Source organism: Lonchura striata, chromosome 17 (genome assembly GCF_050655825.1).
Source record: "Lonchura striata isolate lonStrDom1 chromosome 17, ASM5065582v1, whole genome shotgun sequence".
In the NCBI taxonomy this organism is placed as follows: domain Eukaryota; kingdom Metazoa; phylum Chordata; class Aves; order Passeriformes; family Estrildidae; genus Lonchura; species Lonchura striata.
This window is the reverse complement of record NC_140719.1, coordinates 2,063,137-2,086,905: the sequence shown is the minus strand read 5'-3', so window position 1 is coordinate 2,086,905 and position 23,769 is coordinate 2,063,137. Positions and strand designations below refer to the sequence as shown.

The window sequence follows — 23,769 nt, the reverse complement described above, 5'->3', positions numbered from 1 at the left end:
AGTTGAGGTCCTGTCCCCTGGCTGCTGCATGAAACTGCTGGATATCCCTCTAAAAACCTGGAATCTTTGTGCTTCAGTGTCACTCATTCTCCCCTTGCAGGGAGGATGGAATTTTAGCTGTTGCTGAGAGGACTGTGGGCTGTGTGTGTGTGTGTGTGAGCAGGTCTGGGCACCTCTGTGGGCTGTAACTGGGGCAGCTCCTGCCCTGGCTGGGTGCAATGGGGCTGAGCAGCTGCTTCCCTCCCCACAGGAGATCAGTGGCTGGTATTACCTCCTCGGGGAGGACCTGGGCAGGACCAAGCACCTGAAGGTGGCCATGAGGAGGCTGAAGCAGAGCACAGGTGTGTCCCACCACGGGAATATCCCAGGGGGTGTTGGCAAGGCTTGGAACAGGAGTCACTGCTGTGTCTGAGCCTGTGTGTGGAGCAGCTCCAGCCCCACTGCATCCTATGCCCCAAGGGCACTACTTGGCCCTGTGGTGCTCAGTGGGCACTAGCATCCCAAAATCTTGTGGGGTGGGGATTTTGGCTGGTTCTCAAGTCCCTGCTCTCCCCTTCAGCCTCACTTCTGGGGCTCTTTGGGGACCCCAACCCTGCAGCTACATCTCTCCTTACTTGGCTTGTCCTCATGCTGCCTCCTGCCTCTCAGACTTGGGGCTCATTGCTGTGGCCACACTGGTCTGCCTTGGTCTTGCAGTGCTGCCAGGGTGTGGAGGAGCAGAGGCTGGCACAGGGCAGGGTGGGGCAGCAGTGCCTGCCTGAGGTGTGCAGCCACCCTAGAGCTGCTGCCTGGAGGGGATGTGCCCATGCCATGGAAAGGTCTCAGGTGCAGTGGGGGATTGTCAGATGTGCTGTCACACTCATAGAGCCTTTGCCTTTTTAAAAAAATATTTTTAAAATCATTTCAGAAGTCAAGCCAGGAAGTCAGAGTGCAGCCCAGGAGAGCCAGGACACTGTGACCCTGCAGCAGCTGAAGGTGGGTGTGACAGGGCTGTGACCCACCAGCACGGGGAAGATGTGGGGTCAGGTGCCTGCTCGAGGGGTTTCCAGAGAGCCAAGGGACAGTGTTTTAGTGAGGGTGACGCTGAAGTGAGGGAGCTCTGTCACCTCCCTGTCACACCATGGCTGTCACAGGCAATTTGTTACCCCAGTCAGGCCCCAGCTGGTGGAGGGGGTGATTTGGGTGCTAACCCCCATTGCCCCAGGGACCTCGTGTTTTCTGGTGTGTTCCCACTCCAGACAAAGCAGCAGCACTGCCTGGGATGGCAGGGCTGGGGCGGACGGGCTCCTGCCCCACAGCATGGGCCCCTGCCCGGCTCCGTGGCTCCTTGGACATGTCTGCTCCTCTCCTCCTTCCAGGACTGTGCTCTGGGAAGGGAAAGGCCCACGGTGGAGCCTGGGTGATTTATAGGAGAGGCAAGGATGGGAAACGGGAACACAAACACATGGGTTGCATCGGAAACGGGGCTCGGGCGGCCCCGTGATTTATCTGTGCCGAATTCCGCCCCGTGCTTCCCTCAGCTGCATTTGCAGTTATTTGTTTTACAGCGCAGGGCTGAGCAAGACAAACAAAGCCAGCGCCCCTCTCCTCCCTTCCTCTCCGGCAGTCGCCACTGACTTGAAAAGTGGTGGCTGGGAAGGAAGGCTGCTCCTCCTTCCAGCTCCAGCTCCAGCTCCAGCTCCAGCCTGGCAGTGCAGCCGCCCGGGACAATGCTCTGATGGCTCTGCCACCACTCCCCTGGGAGTGCTGAGGCTCCTCAGCTCCCTCTTTGGCCTCCCTGGCCCTGCCGCCCCAGCTACTGTGCATGAGAACTTAGACTTGGGGTTCCTTCCAGCCTTTCCTCCTTTTTCATCCCCCTGTAGGAGTGTGGAAGGTGTTTTCTTCTCTCTGGGAACCCCCTCTCCAGGGAGTTGTGCCCAGCTCTGGCACTGGGCAGCTGAGCCTTTCTGGGTATCCTGCTGCTGCCTGTGCTCAGAGTTCCTCTTGGCCTTTAATTCCCAAATTCCACCATGGATGCAGCTCAGTTGACCTCGGTGCTTCCCCCTCGGTGACTTTATGAGCACAAAGAACGGGGACGTGCATATCCTCTGCATCTGTGCTTTCAAAAACAAACTTTTTTCTTCTTTTTTTTTTTTGCTTCTATAAACCCAAACCTCTGATTTTTTAATGAGCGTGGAGTCGTGCCTTTCATGGAGCGAGGCTCTCACAGCCAGTGCCTGTGAAACGCCGCTCAAACATCCTCCAAGTGTTTGTGAGAACGTCGCAATAACAAAGTGCTCCGTGCGCCTGAAGAATGCCACGGGAACAAAAGCCACATCAACAGAGCTGGGACTGGGGAATACTAAAGAGTTGACAGGAATTTTAATATAAAACTCTCTCCCTTCCTCGTCAGCGAGGGTTTTCAGGAAGCCTCTGGCTTATCGTAAAGCGGCATACAGCGCTCGCGGGGGCCGGGGAGGTGAAAGGTGGCTTCCTGCCATTCTTCTCGGGAGCTGGGTTCCCATGGGCGGTCATGCCAGTTTGACTGGGGCTCCTTCCACTGCGAGGAGTCCGGGATCGCCGCGGGAGCCGCGGGGCGTTCATGGGCTCCAGCCATGAACCGCTTCAATGGACTCTGCAAGGTGTGCTCGGAGCGGAGGTACAGGCAGGTCTGTATCCCCTGGCACGAACCCGCGTGGCTGCGAGTTCTCTTGACGTGGCTGGATGTGGGAAATGGATCTGCAGAGAATTCTTAAAGCCTGGCAGAAAGCTCACACAGGGTGCATGTGTATGGAAACTTTGGGATAAGGAATGCTGACTTAGAAATGCCATGGAACAGGACAGACGTTGCTGAGAGAGAAATCAAACTAGAAATGAGTTTCTAAGGATGGCCTTGCAAATAAGACTAGATCCTTTGGAGAAATAGAACTATGAAAGGTATATTGTAGTAGGACCCACGAGGGGTAATTTTAGATGATTGGCTTTAAGGCATTTACAGCATGGTGTGGCAAAAAGCTGATAGGCTAAGGAACACTTATATTGTATTGTAATTAGGAAATAATTAGTTTTTGATTGTGATGGCGTGAATTATAACATCTATATTGTCTCACCTTCACATGAGACTGAAAATGGAATGAAAGTTTTTAAAACGCCTCTCGGTTGCCCCATCTCTGGGTCAGAAAAGGGCTTAATCTGACAAATGGACTCTGTGGGTGCTGCTTGTGAGGCATCGACTTGATACCGTTACAATTTGTGAATTACAGTGAGGGTAGAAGGAAAGCATCCTCACATGGGTGCCTGTGGCTGGTCTCTGCCTGTTGCTGCAGTGGAGAAATGGGCAGGGAGGGGTGCTTTTTAACTAGATACAAATTATTAAAATATATAAATATATGTAAATATAAAAAATATTTTTACTGTCCAACTTGCAGGTAGCATGATGACAATGACTGTGTTAAGCTGCAAGGTGTTGTCTTAATTTCCCCCTTATTAGAGAAGAAGCAGGCACAGCAGGCTGTTACTGCCTCTTTTTAAATGATTTTAGTGTTTTTGGGAGCCAACAGCTCCCAACAGCTTGCTGTACTGGTTCCAGGTCTCCCAGTGCACAAAGCCAGGTGCTGCTTTTCTGTGTGCAGGTCCCAGTCTCCTGCATTTCAAGGAAATATTCTCTCTGTGGACTTCATTGGGACTCCCAGCTCAGGGTCAGCTTCTCCCTGGGCTCCTGAGCTCATTGTTCAGGTTACTCCAAAGCTGCTGTGGGGGACAGCAAATACTGGGAATTACAAAAGCAGTGGAATTCCAAACCCAGCTGCCCCGTTCTTGCCAGGGCTGTGGTGACCATCTTGTGCAGGAAAGCTGCTCTGCCTTGGCTGAATAACAACTGACTCTGCTTTGTCTCTTAGAGCTCCTCAGGTCTTTATTTTGAAAATTTCCTCTGCGTTTTTTGGCCAAGTTTGGGTACATCAAGCCTCCCCACCCACCTCCCAGCTCATGGCAGGTGCTCACAGTTTTTTGCTTCTGTTCATGGCAGCAAAAATGGGCAAGAAATGGGCAGTGACTGCCTGTGATGGCCCCGGTGGTGGGAGCTGAGGAGCAGCAGCAGGGAGAAGCTGCTCTCCAGTGGCACAGGGCAGGTGGGGGCAAGGTCAGCCAGCTCAGGGAGGAGGAGTGGGAGCCCTGACACAGGGGAAACCTTGGCTGGGAAGTGCCCGTGGAGTCTCCGTGCTGGGAGAGATGCTGGGCTGGCTCCTGAGGTGCCAGTGCTTGGTGTTGGAGATGAAATCACAGAATATGGAATATCCTGAGCTGGAAGGGACTCACAGGGACCGTGGAGTCCAACTCCTGGTTGGACTGAGCTGTGAGGTTCATTCAAAGGTGCAGAGCCACCTCTTTGAGGAATCAGCAAACTCCAGAGAGAAAAAATAGACAGTGGAGTGGCATTGGATCTGTGTTTTGATCCTGCCAGGGCAAGCCAGTTTCTCTTTTGAAGCCTGATTTTATGCTGAGCAATCATGGAGGGACAAGGTGCAGGGAAATGAAATCTCGCTGCCTTTGCCCTCCTGTGGTAAAGGAGTGAGGAACCATATCACCTCCTTGGCAACTTCTGCTGAATTCCTCATCTTCCTTCTGCCTGTTTGTTCTCAAAATAATACAGGTCAGATGTTGGATTTTATTTTTTTTTTCTCTGTCAGTAAAACAAGCATCTTGACTAATGTCTTGGGGGCTAATCAGGTATTTACAGGATCTGTCATGCTGAGCTGCTGCTGGAAGCCAACATCAAAAAATAAGGATAATTTTATTAATAAGCTCAATGCTCCTCGAATGAGAAGGAGAAATGAGCCTAAATCAACCCAGCATCCATCCTCTCCAGCCTCAGTGAGGGAAAACACACTCAGCCCAGGGAAGGGGGAGATGCACACAGATGTCTGGAGGACAGGAGCGTGCTGAGCTCGCAGCTCCCTCCGGAGCAGGGGAATGCTGCTATTTCTGTATTCTCCAACAGGAAATGAAATGTTTAAGTGATTTGCTTAGAGAAGTCAGTGTCAGGGCCAGACTGCCAGGTTTTCCTTCCCAGTGCTTCTCAGACCTTTCCTTACACTTGGAAGAGCTGGGAGCAGAGTGTGTGCTCTGAAATAAGCACTCCTTTTGTGGCGTTCCAGAGAGCCTTGGCTCCATCTGGCACTGCCTTTTAGCACCCTTTCCCCCCATTATCCGAGGGGGTCTCAGTGGCAGCCCTTCCCCATCTCTCAAATGCCGTGTGCCAGCATTTCCAGGGGCTGTGGGGCAGTGTGGGACTGAGGGGGGATCATCACACACAGTGGCTGCTCTCCCACCTGACAGGTGTCTCCCTGCAGATCACGATCCCTCGGGGCACTGATGGCTTTGGCTTCACGATCTGCTGCGACGCCCCGGTCCGTGTGCAGGCAGTGGACTCTGGTAAGAGACTGGATCCTTTTCATTCCTCTTGATTTGAATGAATTATTGCTCCTTTTTTTGCTTCCCAGAGCTGGTTGTGGTTCTGGAGCTCCCATGCCTTGCAGGACTCTGGGTATCTCCATGAAACTTCATTAGATGAATTCTTTGTTGCCTCTAAAGAGATCAGAGGCCACTGGGTTAGCACCGTGTCATTATTTTGGCAGTTTTGCAGTAATTTGCAGAGATTTTGTTCCCTCTCCAACCTGACAACTGTCTGCCTGGTTGGTTGACCTTCAGAAATCATCTTGGGGGAAAACAGGCCAGAGGGGAGCAGGATTGTGGGAATCCTCAGTTCCCTGAGTAGAGCCTCTTGCTGGACCTGTGGGATGGGCTGGTGTCTCCAGTGTGCCCTGTTGCTCCCCACTGCACCCCAGGAAACATGTGCATTTCATGCAGTAGCTCTGAGGGAGCACTGATGGCTCTATCCTGGTGCCCTGTGTGTCTGGATGTGCTGCACAGTGAAGCTCCAGCCTGGCTGACCCCACTTCATTTTCGGGTGTGGGTGTCTGATGGGGTTTGGGGGAGTGAATGGTGCAAGCTGTGGGACTCTCTGGGTGTCTCCAAGCTCCAGGGCTTCTCCTCCCCCTCCCACTCAGCCTCCTGCCTGGCAGGTGACTGGAATTGTCCCTCTCAGGTGGCCCAGCAGAGAAGGCAGGTCTGCAGCAACTGGACACGGTGCTGCAGCTGAACGAGCAGCCTGTGGAGCACTGGAAATGTGTGGAGCTGGCACACGAAATCCGGTGAGTGCTCCCCAAAATCCCCAGGGCGGGGAGAGGTGGTCTGGGGGGAGCCCAGGGCAGGGCAGTGGGAGCATTGAGTGACTGTGGGACAGGGAAAGCTCTGAGGGATGCAGGACACTGGGAAAGGATTCCCTGGAGAAGAAGGAAGGATGGAGGGCTGGGGAGCACGGGAGAGGGATGGAGGCTTTGGAGGGAGGAAGAGCTGCAGGGCTGTGCCTGGACACGGTGCTGCAGCCCTGATTTCCCCACCCCATCTCTGCCAGGAACTGTCCCACGGAGATCATCCTCCTGGTGTGGAGGCTGGTGCCTCAGGTGAAGGCGGCCCACGAGGGCATGACCCGCAGGTCCTCCTGCAAATCCGCCTACGACCTGCAGTCCCCTCCCAACAAGCGGGAGAAGAGCGGCCCCGCGCAGGCGGAGCAGCGCCGCAGCTGCCACATCCTCTACGACAGCACCGAGGGGCTGGGGCTGCACACCTGGGACAGGTACACCGAGCTGGGCAAGCGGGGCCAGAACACCCTGCCGGCCCTGTCCCGAGTGCCCTCTGCTGCAGACCAGAACTACATCATCCTGGCCCCTCTGAACCCCGGCAGCCAGGTAGGGCTCGGGGGCTGCGTGTGGCTCTGGGCGCAGCCTCTCCTGGCCCCAGCATCATCTCTAAATATTTGCCAATTTTACTAGCCACACCTCTGTCCCTTGGTGGAGCTTTCACTGTTTTCCTAAAACGTTTCCCTGCTGCCTCCCCTCAGGGCTCACCTCAGGGATATGGGGAGGATGTGGGGAGTGTTCCCACTGCACAAGACCACACTGCAAATCACTGCTCTCATTTGCTGCTGCAAATTTTTTTTCCCCCTTTCTGAAGTGCTTTGGCTTGGCTGTGTTTGGCACGTTAACTTTTGTAGCTGGTTGCTGTCAGTGTACCTGAGAGCTGCTGCAGGTGACCGTGTCCCCTCTGTCCCTTACAGCTGCTGAGGCCCGTGTACCAAGAGGACAACACCACTGAGGGTAAGCTGTCCCTGTGCTGGGAGTGCTGCTCAGAGCACCCAGCTCCAAGCTGCTCCTCCTGGCACCATCAACTCCTTGCCCCGAGCCCTGCAGAGGGCTCATGGTTTGAGGGCAGGAACAGCAGCTCAGGGATTTTGGGTGGGATCATCTTCCCACTGTGGCTCAAACCCAAAAGCAGAGGGGAAAGAGGCATGGGGTGAGCCTCACGTGAGAGGGTCTGTGGGAGCTCACAGAGGGCTCTGCTGGTAGGGACCTCCCAGGACAGGTTGAGAGGCTCCCAGGGCAGGCTGAGAAGCTCCCAGGGCAGGCTGAGGAGCTCCCAGGGCAGGCTGAGAACATGCAGTGTGAGAGCTCTGAGCATCCTGGTTCCCACGTGTCCGTGGGCCCGTCCATGGCGTGTTTCCTCCTCAGCCATGAGGCCTTGCTGGGAGAGCTGATCCCTGCTCTGAGACTCCTTCAGTGCCCCAGGAGTGAGGGTGGCTGTGGCTCACATCTGTGCCAGCAGTTGTGCCTGATTTGGGGAATATTCAAACCCTGGGCTGCTGCAAAGTCTCTGGGCCAGCTCTCCTCAGAACACCTTTGAAACATAAACTCATAATGTGAACCACAGCTGTGACAGGTCTGTGTGGGATGCCTGAAGCTCCCTGGGATGGTTGGAGTTGTGGGAAGAGGGGGCTGAGGTGGGTGGCAGAGCTGGGCACTGCAGGAATCCAGGTGCACGTGGAAATATCCTTTGTCTGCTCATGGATTTGGGAGCTTTGGGAGGCTGTTCTTGCCCTGGCCTGTGTGGATGGCCTAAGGATGAGCTGTGTGTCCCTAGGAGAGCTGAGCTCTTGGAGGAGAGTGAACCCCTCAGCATTCCCTGTCTGGTGAGGGCACAGCTGGAAAACTTGGTGCTGTCTCTGAGGTGGGGCAGTGTCCAGAGAAAGCTGAGCATGGGGCTGGCAGAGCACTGAGGGGAGTTGTGGGGAGCAGGAGGAGCAGTGTGGGTCAGGCCCCCATGCCTCAGGTGCTCCCAGCCCCAGAGCTCTGCAGCCAGGAGAATTTTCCACTCTCAGCTGCAGGGGATGTTTTGTTCTGTGGATAATTGCAGCTTTTTCCTGCTGTTTGTGGATCCTGTGAAAAGATGAGCTGGACCACGGGGACTTGTTCTTACAGTGGGGTGGGATTTGAAAGGCTTGGGCTTCTTCCTGTAGCAAATTTTGGATTTTTATGGATTTGTTTTTAATTATTTAATGTTCAGTTCAGAGGGAGGAAGGTATCAGTTACCCTGAGCAGGGATGAAGTGTGGCAGCACAGAGCTGCCCACCCAGTGACAGGAGCTGACATTTGGGTGTGTTTCTGTGCCAGGACCTGTGCAGGTGATTATTTCCTCTGATAAAATGAGGTGATTTAAGAATAAGAGCAAAAGCAAATCCTGAACAGCCCAGACAGATCTTATCTGGACTTTGCTAAGCTGTCTCTTGTGCTTTGATGATATCTGGCAGTGCAACCAGGAAAAAGGGAAAAGGGAAAATGTCAGGATTAATGCACTTAGAGGTGGAAACAAGCTGTTAGGTCATGAGGGTGCCCCCAGCAAAGGCAGCTGCTCCAGCCAGCAGTAAACAGCCAAGCTGGCTTCCCAGCCCAGGCTGGCTGGCTCTGCTGCCTTTATCTGGGAGTAAATGTGCTATTTCCTAATGCTTAATGGGATATGTAATGCTGGGCAGGTTTGTGTGTTTGCTTTGGACAAGGCCTTATCTGCCTCGGGCCATGGTCAGGAGTGTTTTGGCTCATTTCTGCCTGGGAAGGTTCTGGGCATCCCTTACACTGTGAGGGTAAAAGGCTCTGTGGTGGGAGCAGGAGCTCCAGGGTGGCTGCAGGGAGGGAAGGAGAGATGCTGGGTGTCCCCAGGGAGCTGCAGGAGAGATGCTCATTCCTGTCCCTGAGACATCCCTGTGGGGGGGAACGCTCCAGCTCCTCACCTGGATATGTTCAATCCCACTGGAGAGCTCTGCCTGCAGCCCCAAGCTGGCTGACTTCATCAGCTACAGGAGGGAGGAAGGAAATATGTTGATTTTTCAGTGGGGTTTCTTTTGAAGATGTGCATTTTTGGTTAGAGAGCCATGCAGTTCCTGTTGGATCTGCTGCCTGTGAGTTTTAGGGCAGAGCACAGGTTGCTGGTGTCCAGCAGGATGTGGTCTGGGCTCTGCTTGAGCAGCTGAGGTGGGAGGCTGCAGGAGAAAACCTCCTGTAATCCCTCCTTTGAGTGTGGATAACTCTCTTCAGGGAAGAGGGACAGACTGAAAATCCGTCAGGCTGCTTGGGCCTTTTCCAGCCCGGAATATAATGCTGAAAAACAGGGGATGATGTGATGCCAGCCTCATGAACAGTGAGGTCATCCTTTATAAATACACCCAATGTCTGAATAACCACTGCTGACAGCAGCAGGGATTGATCCCAGCCATGCATGTTTGTAACTTCTGCCTGTTTCTCTGACACCTCCAATCTCAGTATCTTCTGAGAACTGTGATGAACCCACTGCCCCATATCATGACATTCCTGCACTTTGCTAACTTCCATGCCCAGAATCCAGAGCAGGCAGGACTTGTGTGGTTAAAAATGTTGAAGTTGCTCTCCAGCAGCTCCTTCAGGCCCTGCAGGGGCTCTGAGCTCTCCCTGGAGCTTCTCCTCTCCAGGTGAGCACCCCCAGCTCCCAGCCTGGCTCCAGAGCTGAGGGCTCCAGCCCTGGGAGCATCTCAGGTGTCTCCTCTGGAGTGGCTCCAGCAGCTCCAGCTCCTTCCTGTGCTGGGAGCCCAGAGTGGGACAGAGCAGTGCAGGTGGAGACTCACGAGGGCAGATCAGAGGGCAGAGCATGGGTGGGATGTGCTGGCCTGAAGCAGAGCTTGCCGTGGCCACCCTGGGGTCCTGTTTGCACCCTCCCAGCCATGTCTGTGCTGCTGGTGGCACCCACTGAAGTCCTCGGGCCACCAAGCAAGCAGCTCTGGGACAAAACCACCCAGGGGCCTCTTGCTTGCCATGAGAAACAATGGAATCAGTGCTGTTATTTCATGAATGCCTGGGACTCCTGGGTAGCTGAGTGATGCCTGTCCCTGCAGCTCTTGCCTCCAGCAGTTCCCCAGGATTTCCATGCCCTCATCCAGCCTGGCAGAGCAGGACTGAGCTGGAGTGGGCAGAGCTGGAGCTCTCTCCTCATTCTGTTTCCTTCTGCCTCCTCTGTCCATCCAGGGAATGGCTCTAAAGGGAAATCCCATACGGGCTCTGGGAGGAAATCCAGGCTGATGAAGACTGTGCAGACCATGAAGAGCCATGGGAACTACCAGAACTGCACCATAGTGAGGCCTCACATCCCCCATTCCTACGGCACCTACGTGACCCTGGCCCCCAAAGTGCTGGTGTTCCCCATCTTTGTGCAGGTCAGTGCAGCCAGAGGGGGCTGGGATGTGCTCAGTGCCCAGGCTGGGGCTGGGGCTGTGCAAGGATCTCCTCCCAGCAGGATCCCTGGCATGCTCAGCTCTCCTCTGGAGCTGGCTGGACCTGGCACAGTGCTGAGGGCTGCCTCCAAAGGAATTGTATCCTGCCCAAGCAATTCTCTGTTAGATTTTTTTTTTTTTTTATTTTCAGCTTTCAAATCTGGCCCTTGGTACTTGCTTGGGTCAGGAGGAGGTGTCCCAGCTTTTTGGCTTCATATCTCACTTTGGAATTGCAGATCAGTGTGGTTCTTTTGATGGTTCTTTGTGCTGTCAGTGTGTGCAAAGGGGTTTATGTTAGCTGGCGGTCACACTAAAATTTGGGCAGCCTGTGCCAGGGCCTCACCATCCTCACAGGGAAGGGTTTCTCCCCAGTATCCCATCTCTTCCTGCCCTCGGGCATTCTCCTTTGTTCTGACCCTGCATCCCTTGTCCAAAGTTCCTCCCCAGCTGTCCTGGAGCAACCTTTAGGCCCTGGAAGGGCTCTGAGCTCTCCCTGGAGCTTCTCCTCTCCAGGTGAGCACCCCCAGCTCTCCCAGCCTGGCCCCAGAGCAGAGGACAAGGATCCTGAGCAGTAATAGCTTGACAAGGAATGTTCTGCCTCCACAGTTCCATGAGCTGTTTTAAGACAACAGCCCTGAATTTGGTTCTACTAGCTCTAACTCCCTCTGTGTCCTTCATTTTGTCCTTCATATCGCCAGAACCCCAAAAATCTCATCTGCTCCATGTATTTCAGTACATTGCTGATGAATCCCTTCCTTTCTGAGCCTGTGAGGAGCCCTTTGTCCTCCTGTGCCAGTGGCAGTGGCATTGTCACCTCAGCTCAGCCTGAAACCATGGTGCACATTCCCTGTCACTGCAGCCTGAGCCGTGGGCTGGGCTGGAGCTGGGGGCAGGTGTTTGATCACCTCCCTCCTCCCTGATGGCACCTGGGTGAGCCCTCAGCTTGTTTTGGCAGGAACACGACTGGCACTTTCTCCCAAACCTCATCCTGGATTGTGCCTGGGAATCTGCCACTCCAGGAGCTGCTTTTTCTCTCTGCTCTGTCACTTCTGCAGGGCCCTGTGCAGATCCCCTCCTGTTCCCACTCTGCTGCTCCCAAGGGTGGCCCAGGCTGGTGCTGCAGGGTTTGTTGTGCTCTCAGGACACACGAGCCTGTCCCATTCTCCAGCACTGACTGGGGAGCTGGGTGTGGGACAGGGAGGGTCAGGAATTCTTAAAAGTGGCTTTGAGAGTGATGCACAGCATCAGGTACAAACACTGGTGCCTGAGGGACGTGGGAACCTGACGTGCCAGCACTGTGGTTGTGCTTCCTGCTGACAAACACCCGTAACCCCCCCGTGCAGAGCAGCCCCTGCAGAGGCAAGTGCTGCTGGTCTTTCCACAGCTGGGGCTGGTGTAGGTGTGAGTGCAAGGCTTTGTTTTCTCCTCTGGCTGGACTGCAGACTTTGCGTCCTTCTGAGCACAGTGAGGGGTGGCTTCTCTTCGAGTGAGTTGTAGCTCGAAGACAAAGTGGGTTTGGTGGGTGGAAAATGTATCTCACTAACCACACTGCCACTGGAAGGTTTGACTGTTTCTTTTGTTTCCTTTTTTTATTTTTTCCCATCCAAATGTAGCCCCTGGATCTTTGCAACCCAGCCCGGACTCTGCTGCTGTCGGAGGAGCTGCTCCTTCACGAGAGCAGGAAAAGGAGTACACAGGTAAAACTCTTCCATGTTGTCTGAGCCATCCAAACCTGCTCTTCTGCTGTCTTACATAGAGGATTGAATTGTAGAATCATCATGCTTTGGGTTGGAAGGGACCTTAAGCCCATCCAGAGCCACCTCTGCCATGGCAGGGACCCCTCCCACTGTCCCAGGCTGCTCCAGCCCTGTCCAGCCTGGCCTTGGGCACTGCCAGGGATCCAGGGGCAGCCACATCTGCTCTGGGCACCCTGTGCCAGGGCTGCCCACCCTCACAGGGAACAATTCCTGCCCAATATCCCATCCATCCCTGCCCTCTGGCAGTGGTAAGCCAGTCCCCCTTGTCCTGGCATTCGCCACCCTTGTCCTTGTCTCCAGCTCTCCTGGAGCCCCTTTAGGCACTGGAGGGGACTTTGAGAAGGGACTGTAAGGGACACCTCATTACATGGAGAAGGGAAATGCTTCATTGTGCAGTAATTATATCGATATGATTCTTGGAAAGTTTACTGTGGGATAAACAAAATATCAAAACTCTTCTGTGCTAGAAATCAACTGTTGTTCCTGTTGCATTTGGGCTCACAGAGAGGAAACTGTGGGTGTCAAATGCATATCAGTGACAGCCCAGCAGACTCGGGAGGAGGGTGTTTAAGGATATTTTGTGCCAGGCTAGAGAAGCACAGAATGGTTCAGGCTGAAAGGTGCCACTGGAGATCATCCAGTCCCATCCCCTTGTTCAGGGATCCCCGAAGTCACTCAGGATTGTGTCCATATGGCTTTGCAGCATCTCTAGGGAAGGAGAATCCACAACCTAGAACCAGAACCAGAGAGAGAACTTGCTACAGATGTGCTCAGAATTTCAGTTCCTGAAACAGCTCACACATCCTGTTCAAATTCCTCTCGTTCTTCTTACTTCAACTTTTCTGCCATGTTATTGAAGAACTGTTGGAACTCTGGGGACACAACAGGACTTTTGCACTCTGTGGATGAGACAACTTTTACCATCCAAACTGGCAGAGTTTGGATGTGTTGATCACATTTGCTGCTGGCTTCACTTGCATCCAAGTCTACAAAGCCTTGGAATCTGGGAGAGAGGCAGAGCCCACTCATGCACTGCTAACCACTGCCATTTCTTCTGGGGTTGTTTCAGAGGATCTCACAGAGTAATTTGGGGTTGAATTCAGTAGGAGTGAACAACGTATCATCTTCACAGATCTGTAGAGGAAGTTCTTCTTCACTGGTTTTAGTTTCTGGGTGGCCAACAGCAGAAGCCCAGAGCCACTTCCCATCACTGGCCAGTACAAACCAGTAGAGGATTGTGCTAAGTGGCTGCTCTCTCTTTCTGGTTTCCATTGTGTAATTCGTCCCTTGCTTTGACTTGAATCACTTTTTTTTCTACCAAAAAGTACATGAAAATACATCAAAGTACAGGAAAAAATCCATTATTGATTAGAAAATAGCACTAACTTTTACTAAACCTCTTTCCCTGTTTGTTCTGCTTTCCTGTGCTGCTCAGACTCTCTGGGCACCTGCAGGAATGGAACCCAGGTAAACTGCTGCCTGTGTGGCACAGCTATGCTGGGTGGCTTGGGGGTGCAGCTGAAGTCAGGGAGCTCCTCCTGGGTGGGTTGGAGGTACCTGCCTTCAGGTCAGACTCAGATATTTGGTTTAGCAGCCAAACATGGAATATTTATGGATAACTAATGCTGTTTGCAGCCTGCACAGGGTATTTGTGCATGTGGGGGATGATGAAGAACCCCAGGACAAGTGTGTTTGGAGGAGAGCAGAGACCCCACTGTGGGCAGGGCTAGGAGGAAAACGTCTCAGGGAAAGGACTCTGCTTATGCTGGGCTTGGGATGAGCCTGGAGCTGGGAGAGGATTTCCCAGCTGGAGCTGGTGCCAGGAAAGGGCAGGATGCAGGCCAGGAATGTGAGGCAGTGTTTGGGAATGCTGGTGCCCTGGGGCTGTGGTGGCTCAGTGAGCTGGCACAGGGGCAGGGCAGGAGGGGCTGAGTCAGTGGGGTGAAAAATGAGAAGTGCTGAAGGGAAACACCCCGTGTGCTGCTGAGCCCGTGCTGGCAGTGACAGTGGAGATAGCAATGCTGGGATGTCACCTGTGGCCCTTGGGAAGGGCTCTCCCATGTCTGAGTGCGTGGCATGGCCATGGAAGGCTTTGTGGAGCTTCAAGGAACCCGTGCAGGTCTCTCTGGAGGGCCAGGCTCCCGTTCCCCAGCAGAGCAGGACTGTCTGCTTTGGTCCTGCTGGGCTGTGAGGGGAGAGAACCTCTGCAGCCAGCAAGACCCAAAACAGCCTGGACACCACAGGACTTCCCCTGGTGCAGGAGGGTTCTGACTCCTCCCTTTGCTGGACTCCTTCCCTCTTCAGCCTTCTCTGATGCCTGGGCAGAGGTTGTCTTATGTCCAGTCAGTCCCTTCTTCCTTGCTCCATGAGGTTTTCTGTGTCCCACTGCTCTTCCCACACAGCCTCTCTCAAGCTGGGCTCCTGTGGTTTGCAGGACTGTTCTCTGTGTGTTATTAATCTGCTTTGCCTGAGAGGCTCAAGAGAGGAGGGCCTGGGTGCAGGGGCTGGAGCTGCAGTCTGCTGCTCCTTTCTTTTTTTTCCCAAACCCCCAAAATCTTTTCCCTGTGGCAGTTTGCACATCAGGCACTGCATCCTTGCCCCGAGCAAACTCTCTCCCATCTCCTGAAGGAGTCACCTATCTCTCTGGAGGCTCGCCAGGGTCTGTCCTTTCCCTGACCTTACCTCTGGGGCAATTTTTATTCAGGCCTTAATCACATCCTGTCTAGACTTTGCTGCAATTCCCACTCTTATGGCCTCCTGAAATCTCTCCAGCCCGTGGCATGCCAGAGGAGCCAGTGGGCGATGGCACGTGGGGTGTCCAGTGTGGCCTTTGGCCTTGTCCATCCATCTCCAGTGGACCTGGAGGCCTCCCAAAGCCCTGAGGTGTCTGCTCAGTGTGGGCCACGCTCATGCCCTTCTCATCCCTCCTGTCTGCCCCTCTGGCAGGGTCTGCAGGTCAGGATGGACCTTCTGGAGCCCTGGAGCCTCATGGATGTGCTTGGCTGCTTTATGCTCCTCTCTATAGAGCAGGATGCTTTCTCCTCTCTCTTCTTTCTCTCTTCAAGGCTGCGTTTCTGGGCACCTTTTCATAGTGATTTTGTGGCCACATTTTTCTTTCCAAGCTGTGATATTGGCTCCCTCCTGCCCAGGGCAGGGCTCAGTGACAGTCCCAGGGTTATCCCCTCTTGGGCAGCACACAGGCCTGTTGTTCCTACCTGCCCTCTTGGCTTTCAGTTTCTCCTGATTTCCCTCAGGAAACTCCTTAAACATGTCCCTGTCTCCTGCACCAGTGCTTTGCCAGTAGCTGCTCAGGTCCCTCAGCAGAAGAGGCTTTGCTGTTTGTGGTGCAGAGCACACCCAGATGAACAGTGTAGAGCTACCAGGGTCAGCCTCTATGAACAATTTCCCCCCTCCTGTAAAATCTGTTCAGACCCCCCTGAAAGGTCCATGTGACAATGGCCATATGGCCTTGTCCCTGGAGCAGTGACCCAGGGTTCCCATCCCTGTCTTCAGAGTCCTTCTGTCCTGTCAACTCTTGTGCTTCTGACTGTGGGGTGGAAATTACTTCTGGTAAACACCCAAAGCTACTTTGACCCTCCAGGGAGCAATTCTGGTGAATTCTGTGACTTGCCTGGGTGAGCCCAGACGTTGTGTTTGCTGTTTGTTTGCTCTTGGCTTTTGGGAGCCCTGTGGTTGTTCAGGGTAGATCTGTTTGCCAAGGGCTGTTGCAGACAGGTCACGGCCCGTCAGTGTGGGATGGCAGCCCAGGGCAGAGCTCCACGTTACTCCTCCAGGCTCCCCTTATCCCTGCTGCCCTGGGGTCCTCCCTGAGTCCCCTCCTCAGCTCTCAGGTGGGGGACATGTCCAGCTCCAACCTCGGGGTCTGCCAAAGCCCCAGGCCCCACGGTGCTGGGCTGCCTCTGCCTCTGTGGGTGGAAGGGGCACTTTTGTTTTTTCCTCCCAACAGTCTGGAGAAGCAGAGGGACCTCTATCAACTGCTCTCAGATCAAGTGTCTTCCTGGAAGCAGCATCTCTCAAAGATGCTCTTACAGAATCTGCTTTTACCTTTTACATCCTGAATACCATCTGTCCCATTTTCCTGTAAAAGCTCAATGCTACCTGTAAATACTTAGCCATGTAATTCCATTTCCAAGATTCCCTATTGAAACTTGCTTGGTTTTGAAGTGCTATTCCTGCTGCTCCCAATCTTTTTTCCACCCTTTAAAGTTCCACAGGTAGTAGGTTTTCAGTTTCTTTCCTCCATTTCTGTGACTGTTAGCTGATCATGTTTTTTTTCTCCTTCACTTTGGGTTGCTGTTTTCAAAATCCCTTCAGCATCTCCTCTTTGGTGTTGAGGGCCTGAGATGGCACCAGACATGTCCCAGAAAAGTTACATTTTGGCATAAAGTGGGCATGGGATGAAGGTTTCTACCTGGTTATTCCTTGTATTACCAGCAAGATCAGAAAGAACGAAGGTGGATGTGGGCACAAGGCCAGCAGAGTGTTGAGAGCAGAGGAAGGGATTTTCCAAATAACACTGAGAAGAACATCCCCTCCCTGGTTTCATTGTCAATTAAAGCTCCACCAGCAGCTTTGTACTTATTGAGAATCCTACAAAAATGAGCTTGCACTGCAAGGAGAAATCCTGTGGCAAGGGCTTGGTTTTGGCTTTGGAGGCAGATGCTCTTCCGTGATGTGAGACTCCCCAGCATGTGACAACTGTTACTCAGCTTGTCCTCCTCAGGACGTGTCCATCAGCCACAGACACAAACTGTGCTCTTAGCTGGGACTTGGTCCCTGTGGGAGCAGAGTCACCTCTCTGTGCTCCCTCCCACTCCTCTGGGACCTGGGGTGTTGTCTCCTTTTACAAAAGCATTGCTAAAAGGCCACAAACCCTTCCTTGCTGTGGCTCAGTGTTGCAAAGCTTTCCTTTTGCTGTGGGAGGTTTTGGGGGACACCCCAAGGCCCTCATCCTGAGCAGGTCTGGCACCCACTGTGCCCTTGACACCTTGCAGCTGCTCCCTGGCATCTCTGGTGACCAGGGATGGGAGCCAGGGCACGGCTGGAGCTGGGCCAGGGCAGCTCAGGCTGGAGAGCAGGAAAGGTTCTTCCCCCAGAGGTGCTGGCACTGCCCAGGCTGCCCAGGGAATGGGCACGGCCCCGAGGCTGCCAGAGCTCCAGGAGCCTTTGGCCAGCGCTGCCAGGGATGCCCAGGGTGGGATTTTGGGGGGTCTGGGCAGGGACAGGAGCTGGGCTGGATGATCCTGATGGTCCCTTCCAGCTCAAGGTGTTCTGTAATTCCATGATTCTGTGATCTCTGAGGCTTTCTGGGTGCCCCAGCTCCTGGAGGGCAGGACAGGCTCACACCTCAGCTGTGGCACCAAGCTTCTCATCCCTGGGGGGCTTCGGGGTCCAGGATTTCCAATACAGTGGAGAAACCCATCCTTATTTTAAAGATCCCATTAATCTGAACTGATTGGACTGGGGACTTCGGGCAAGACTTTTCCCACTGGTCTGGAGGAGCTCCCAGCTCCTGGGACACCTGGGGCACTGCTGGAGCAGAGCTCTGGGCAGACACTCAGGCCGTGCTTCCTCTCCACCCCCACCGTGGTTTGAGGTGTCAGGTTTGTCCCTTGCAGCTGCTCTCTGTGGGTCCTGCTCTTGTGAAAACAAAACTTTACTTTCTCACTGAGAGCAGCTCCTCCGTGGGGCTGATCAGAGTGATCAGATTTGCTTTCAGGCTGCAACTTCTGCGGCGTGCTGGGATTAGTCGGCAACTTATTCCCTCCTCCTGCTGTGATTTGTAACTGGTGTAAGTGGGAAGTGACAGGAGGGAGCAGGGAGGGTGTGTTTGTGTGTCGGGCAGGTTTATCCCTCCTGTCACAGGACTCCACAAGCCTCAGGAAGCGGCTGCCAAGTGAGTGGAGCCTCATCCAAAGCTCGCCGATTGCAGCAGCCATCAGTCCCTTGGGAAGGGCTGTCTGGGCTCCCTGTTGAGGCTGGTGCCTCTCCCCAGGGCAGAGGACATTTCCAGGACACTGTCTCAGTGCCCAGAGATGAGCTCCCTATAGCTTCTCCTGTGCTGCTCCTGTGCTTCCAGGTGACTCTCTTTGTCTACTCCGACCTGCTGCTCTTCACCAAGGAGGATGAGCCCGGGCGCTGCAACGTGCTGAGGAACCCCCTGTACCTGCAGAGTGTCAAGCTCCAGGAGGGTGAGTGTCTAGCAGCAATTGGAGGCATTTTGGGGGTTTTCTGGCTGCTAGCAGTGCAGGTTTCTGGCCAGCAGCAGGAGAGCACCCTGCTGTCCTGTTGCTTCCAGTGCCACCAAGCAGTGCTTCCAGGTCATCCTTCCTGGGCTGCCAGCATCACATCACCCCTGCTATCCCTGCATTCAACTGGGAGCTCCATCTCCTGGGACACCTCAGGCCCTTTCCAGCCTTTCTGGGTGCATGTCTCAGGATCTGGGCTGGCATTCCGCGAGAGGTGTCACGCTGTGACAGCAGGGACTGGCCAAGGCTGGGAGAGGGAACTGAATCCTTGAGGTTTCCCTCGTGGTGCCTCGAGGGAGTTCAGAGATTGGCTCCAAGCGTGGCTGGCCAAGCTCTGATGACCTTTACTTTGCTGCTTTGCTTTGCTACTTCTCTCTTCAGCTGCCCACGGTTTCCCTGTTGCTCACATCCATCCCCCTTGTCACCTCTCTGGGGAGGAAAGAGCAAACCCTCTGAGCAGGGCTGGGGACCTTGCCCTGACTCTGCACCTTGGCTGACATCTTTTGTGTCCAGCTGAGACCTCAGAGAGAGCTTCTAGGACGGGGTGACTGGAAATGGGTTATTTCAGGCTGTACAAAAGACTCCCTCTAGCTCCTCGTGGTCTAAAGAGGAATAAAGGAATGGCTCTACCACATCCTATTTGCTATGGTGGAGCCACTTCTTGGTCCTGGGCCCAGTTTCACCTTGTTCCTTGTGTGGTGTGGTTGCTTTTTGGGAATGGGCTGGTTTTATGTACAGTTACCTAATTGTGCCACAGCTCCTCCTCCAGCCCAGGCAGCTGCCCTGGGACCCCACAGGGGAAATCAGGATGAGATAGAGAAACTTTCTTGTCATGAGGTTGGTCAGATATTGAGTTGCCTGGAGGCATTCAGGACTCCTGAGTGTCCTGGTCTGGGTGCTTTGATCAGGGGATTGGACTCCAGAGCCCACCAGAGGCCCCTTCCAAACCAAATTACTCTGAAAGTGATGAGCCAATGTCTTTATGTAGTTTTGTGGCCCTGACCAAAAGGAATGAATCCAGATCTGGGCTGCTTTTCCATAGGAATCCTTTTCTGGGTGAATTTTGCTGCATCCTTTGACTTTTCCCAGCTGAGCCATGAGCCCTGTGGATGGACTGTGTCTCTCCACATGCTGCCTGTTCCTCTGAACCCAGTGCTGGACACCACAGTTGTTATTTCCCATTTCCAGCAACGTTTCTATTTCCAGATGAATTCCCTGACCTATTTGGTGGGAGCAGAAACACAAGGGAGGGAGATGGGCACCACAGCCACGAGCCATTGAGAAAAGCCATTGAAGCCTCCCTGGGCTTTGTCAAGTGTGTTCTCAGCACTGCTTATTTCTAAGAAAGGGACAAAAGAAATTGTTCCTTGTTGAAGTGCTTTTGGTCAGCTCCTGGACCACGTGTGTGGGCTGCTCCTGGCTGCTCCCAAAGGCTGGGGAATAGCTGTGCTCCGTTCACCTGCTTGGAGTAATCAGCTTCCCTGGTGCTGCTCCTGCCTCTGCACACCGAGCTCTGATTGCAGCAGCACAGGATTGTGCCTCCTCACCTCAGGCACGGTGGATTTGTGAGCAGTTTTCTGCCACTTACTTCCTTGTTGCCATCATGACTTGGCTGGATCATGTCTGGAATAGCTTCCCAAGGCTCTCCAAAGGAGATGGAGTCCCTGCAGCAGAGCACTGGGACTGCAGCACAGCTGCTGTTCGGGCAGCTCAAACCCTCCTGCTTAGGGCAGGGCTGCTTCAAGGGTGGCTGGAGAGAGCACGAAGATGTCTGTCCCTTTTGGCAGGGATTTGCTGCTGCTCTCCTGAATGACTGAAGGGCACATGAATAGGAACAGGCGTGTGGCTGCCTCCAACAATTGAGACATCTCCGGTGCGCTCCGGGCCATTGTGCTGTTTCCTGTTCCTGCTGCTCGCTGCTCTGTGCGAAAGCAAATCAGTCTGATCTGCCTCACAATGCTCTCTCTTCCTGCTTTACAAGCCCAGCACCGGGCTGATGAGCACCACGCCAGCCCAGGCTCCCAGTCACACAGGCACTGTGGGAATTTCCACACGCCGAGGTCCTGGTTCCCCCCCTTGGGTGTGCTCAGCTTTGGGACAGAGAGGAGCATTCCTTTACCCCCCCAGGTGGCATCCTGCAAACAAGGGCTTCTCATGTGCTGCTTCGCTGCCCTTGACATCCCAGCCTGCTGTGTTGTGCAGCCCCAAGGTGCTCAAGGGACAACAGTGGGATTTATGGGTCTTCTGTCTTTCCTTGGGATGCTGGGGAACACCCAGGGCTTGCACCCTGCCACACTCCCCCAGTGGGACCAGCTTGTCCCCTCCTGGCAGCCAGGTTTGGATGTGCCCAGCAGCCTCCCTCCCTTCCCACACATCCAGGGCCTGGCAGCACCTTGTCCTGGGTGCTGGGTGCAGTCCCAGCCTTGCTGAGCAGACATGAAGATTTGGGGTCAGGGTGCCTGCCCTCAGCAGGGCATTGCCACAGCCCTTGGGCTGTGCAATGGAGCAGGAGCAGCTTCTCTCTTCTCCCATCTTTGTGATTCAACACCAGGCATGCACCCCCAAATACTGAGGTGCTTTCCATGGGCTGCACAGGGAAGTGGCAGAGGCAGAGCAGTGCTGGGAGCTGCTGCTGTGCTGGGTAAGGCAGTGTGGGTGTGCAGGACAGGGCTTAGCAGGAGAGGGGACGTGTCCCTACAGAGCTCCCACTGTGCTTCGTGCCCAGCCTGGCACAGGTTCAGCCACATCACTCTGGAAGGCAAGCCAGTCCCCACCTCAGCACATCAGGAAGAGAAGGAAATACCTTCAAGTGAGTTTTTTCTTCCTACTTATTTCATTTTAGCTTTTCCCTGACTGGCTGAGAGAATGTGCTATGCTGTTGTCACGAGAGATGTGGGGAGCAGAGCTGGGGATCATCCTGGGTACCTCCAGTGCCAGGTTGTGCCTCTCCTGTGTTTTTCTGGCCTCTGGGCACATCAGGCTCTGCTGCTCCACCCTGACTCTCCAGAGACTTGAAAACACGGAAGGAATCCTGGCAAACCTGGTTTGTGAGATCTGCACCCAGGTCAGCCCTGCCTGGCTCTGCCATTGCCCTCCAGCCTCTCCCTGTGCCTTGCCAGGGATCAGCCCTGCCTCCAGCCCAGCTGCTGGGATGGGCAGCCAGTTTATTACTGAAGCTCTCCCTAAAGGCTGGTAGAAAATTGGATTTAAGCCATTCCATAGCCCAGACTAGCTCCCTGCTTTCTATGTCCTGTAGGCACTGAGCTGCAGGGCCACGTGTATCAGTGAGTCTTGGAGGGACAGGGAGAAGCAGCTGCTGGCTCTGGAGGTTGCTGGTGCCAGGATTCACAGCTAAGTGGAGAGGAATTTGGAAGGGAACTTAATTCTGGTGGGTTTGGACCTTGTCAGGATCACTTGTTATTGCAGAAGGAATGCACAGAGGCCCAAGAGGAGCAGGGTCATTCCCTGGGCTGTTACACTCCAACAGAACCTTTCTTTATGGGGATCCTCACATTGTGAAAAACACGTTCACTCTCCTGTGAGAATGTAAAAAGTTTAATAAAGGACAATAGGAGACAAGGACCATAGAGCAAAGGTTATTAGGGCTGGGTGCATCTTGGCACTCAGCCAAGACTACCCTTTGGGGACACCCTGTAAATACCTTTTCACTTACATCAGCTCGTTACTTATTCATAGATCCTTATCTATATAGTAATAGTAAACTTACTATAGCGTAGTAAACTTTTCCCCAAACTAGTTTACATGTTCTAAGAATTGTTTAGCATATCACCTCTTTGGATCTGTTTTTTTAGAGTATGTGTATTTTTTGATTGTGGTTTTAGTCTATTTTTATTACTTCTAGTTTTTGGGTCTTGATCCACACTATCTTCAGACAGTGAGAGCTGATAGTTGGCAGATCTGTAGCAGGTGTGTTCACTCATCCTGTGTTCACTGGATGTTATCCCATCCAAGCAGACATTTTAATATAAGTATTGCCATTTCACTACTATGTCTAAGCTTAATTAAGAATAGAAATAAAAACTATATCTTTATAACAAAGTTACTTTAACATCACACATATAAAATCCATTTTAATATTTGTGAAAAGCCAATATTATAATATGTATCTATAACAACATCATCAGGGGAAATCTGGTTAAAACTCCTGAGGAAACATGGCTGGGATGTGCTGGTCCTCTGTGACCTGCTGTGCCCGTCAGCCTGGAGAGGTCCTGGTGCAGGGAAGAGCAGGGCCCAGCTCAGGAGAAGCAGGAGCAGCAGGAGGGGCTGGTGGACTCGTGGTGTGCCAGCAGCAGGCACAGATCCTGCTTCCAAACTCTGCCTTTCTGAGGGGAAAAGCCCTGGGTCGGGGGTTCCAATGGGCTCCATAAGGAAAATGCTCCCTGATGGTCCTGCTGGGATAGATGGGAGAGGGGCTGGGAGTGCTCAGACACTGCCATGGGGAGCAGTGGGTGTTTCTCTGTGTGCAGAGGTGAGGGATGGGCTCCCAGCCAGGCCAGTTCTGCTCCTGCTGCCAGAGTCCCGCATCCCTCCCCTTCTGGGAAGGATGATTTGGAGGGGCAGCCCTGGGGCCAGGCTTCCCTCACCTCTGTGTGTGGGGGAGCACAGGGAAGGTTTTGGGAACACACAGGGGCTCCTCACCCGAGAGGGCCACAGCAGCACTCCCAGTGGTGCTGGGCTCCAGCAGCCACTGTGTCACAGTGTCCTGGTGTCCCTGTAGGGATTTTCCAGCCCATATCCTGCAAAATGCATTAAAACTGAAGCTGACAGTGGAGGCAGAGCTGTGACCCCACAAAGACAGCTGGAATAGGCACCCAGCAAAGAGCACCAGACCACTTCTTCATGGGTTTCACGTGGCCCAGGGTGTGACTCAAGAGGCACCTGAGTCCCTCAGTGGATCACAGCTCTTATCTGGACATTTGGGCTGCTGCCTGCAGCAGGAGAATTGTTTTCCTCCGGGGAACAGGGTGTTTCCAGCCCTGTGCAAGCCTGTTCCCATCGAGCAGCTCAGGCTGCTGAAATGAAGCAGAGCTTGTGCTGACACCACTTCCAG

The 23,769-nt window shown here is 53.7% G+C and overlaps 1 protein-coding gene across 4 annotated transcripts in view; it reads left to right on the top strand.

Annotated features, from left to right (window-relative positions):
- The window catches only part of RGS3 (regulator of G protein signaling 3), an 80,083-nt gene that overhangs the window by 15,270 nt on the left and 41,044 nt on the right, over nucleotides 1-23,769 (top strand). For 3 of the 4 annotated variants that reach the window (XM_085593712.1, XM_085593711.1, XM_085593713.1), the window contains 9 exons: nucleotides 251-341; nucleotides 908-975; nucleotides 5,331-5,412; nucleotides 6,086-6,191; nucleotides 6,455-6,788; nucleotides 7,157-7,196; nucleotides 10,425-10,612; nucleotides 12,283-12,366; nucleotides 18,527-18,638. In XM_085593712.1, the coding sequence (XP_085449838.1) occupies nucleotides 251-341; nucleotides 908-975; nucleotides 5,331-5,412; nucleotides 6,086-6,191; nucleotides 6,455-6,788; nucleotides 7,157-7,196; nucleotides 10,425-10,612; nucleotides 12,283-12,366; nucleotides 18,527-18,638 (1,105 nt within the window). Of the gene's footprint in view, nucleotides 1-250; nucleotides 342-907; nucleotides 976-1,719; nucleotides 2,649-5,330; nucleotides 5,413-6,085; nucleotides 6,192-6,454; nucleotides 6,789-7,156; nucleotides 7,197-10,424; nucleotides 10,613-12,282; nucleotides 12,367-18,526; nucleotides 18,639-23,769 lie in introns of those variants that run through there. The other variant, XM_077787853.2, reaches the window with a different exon arrangement.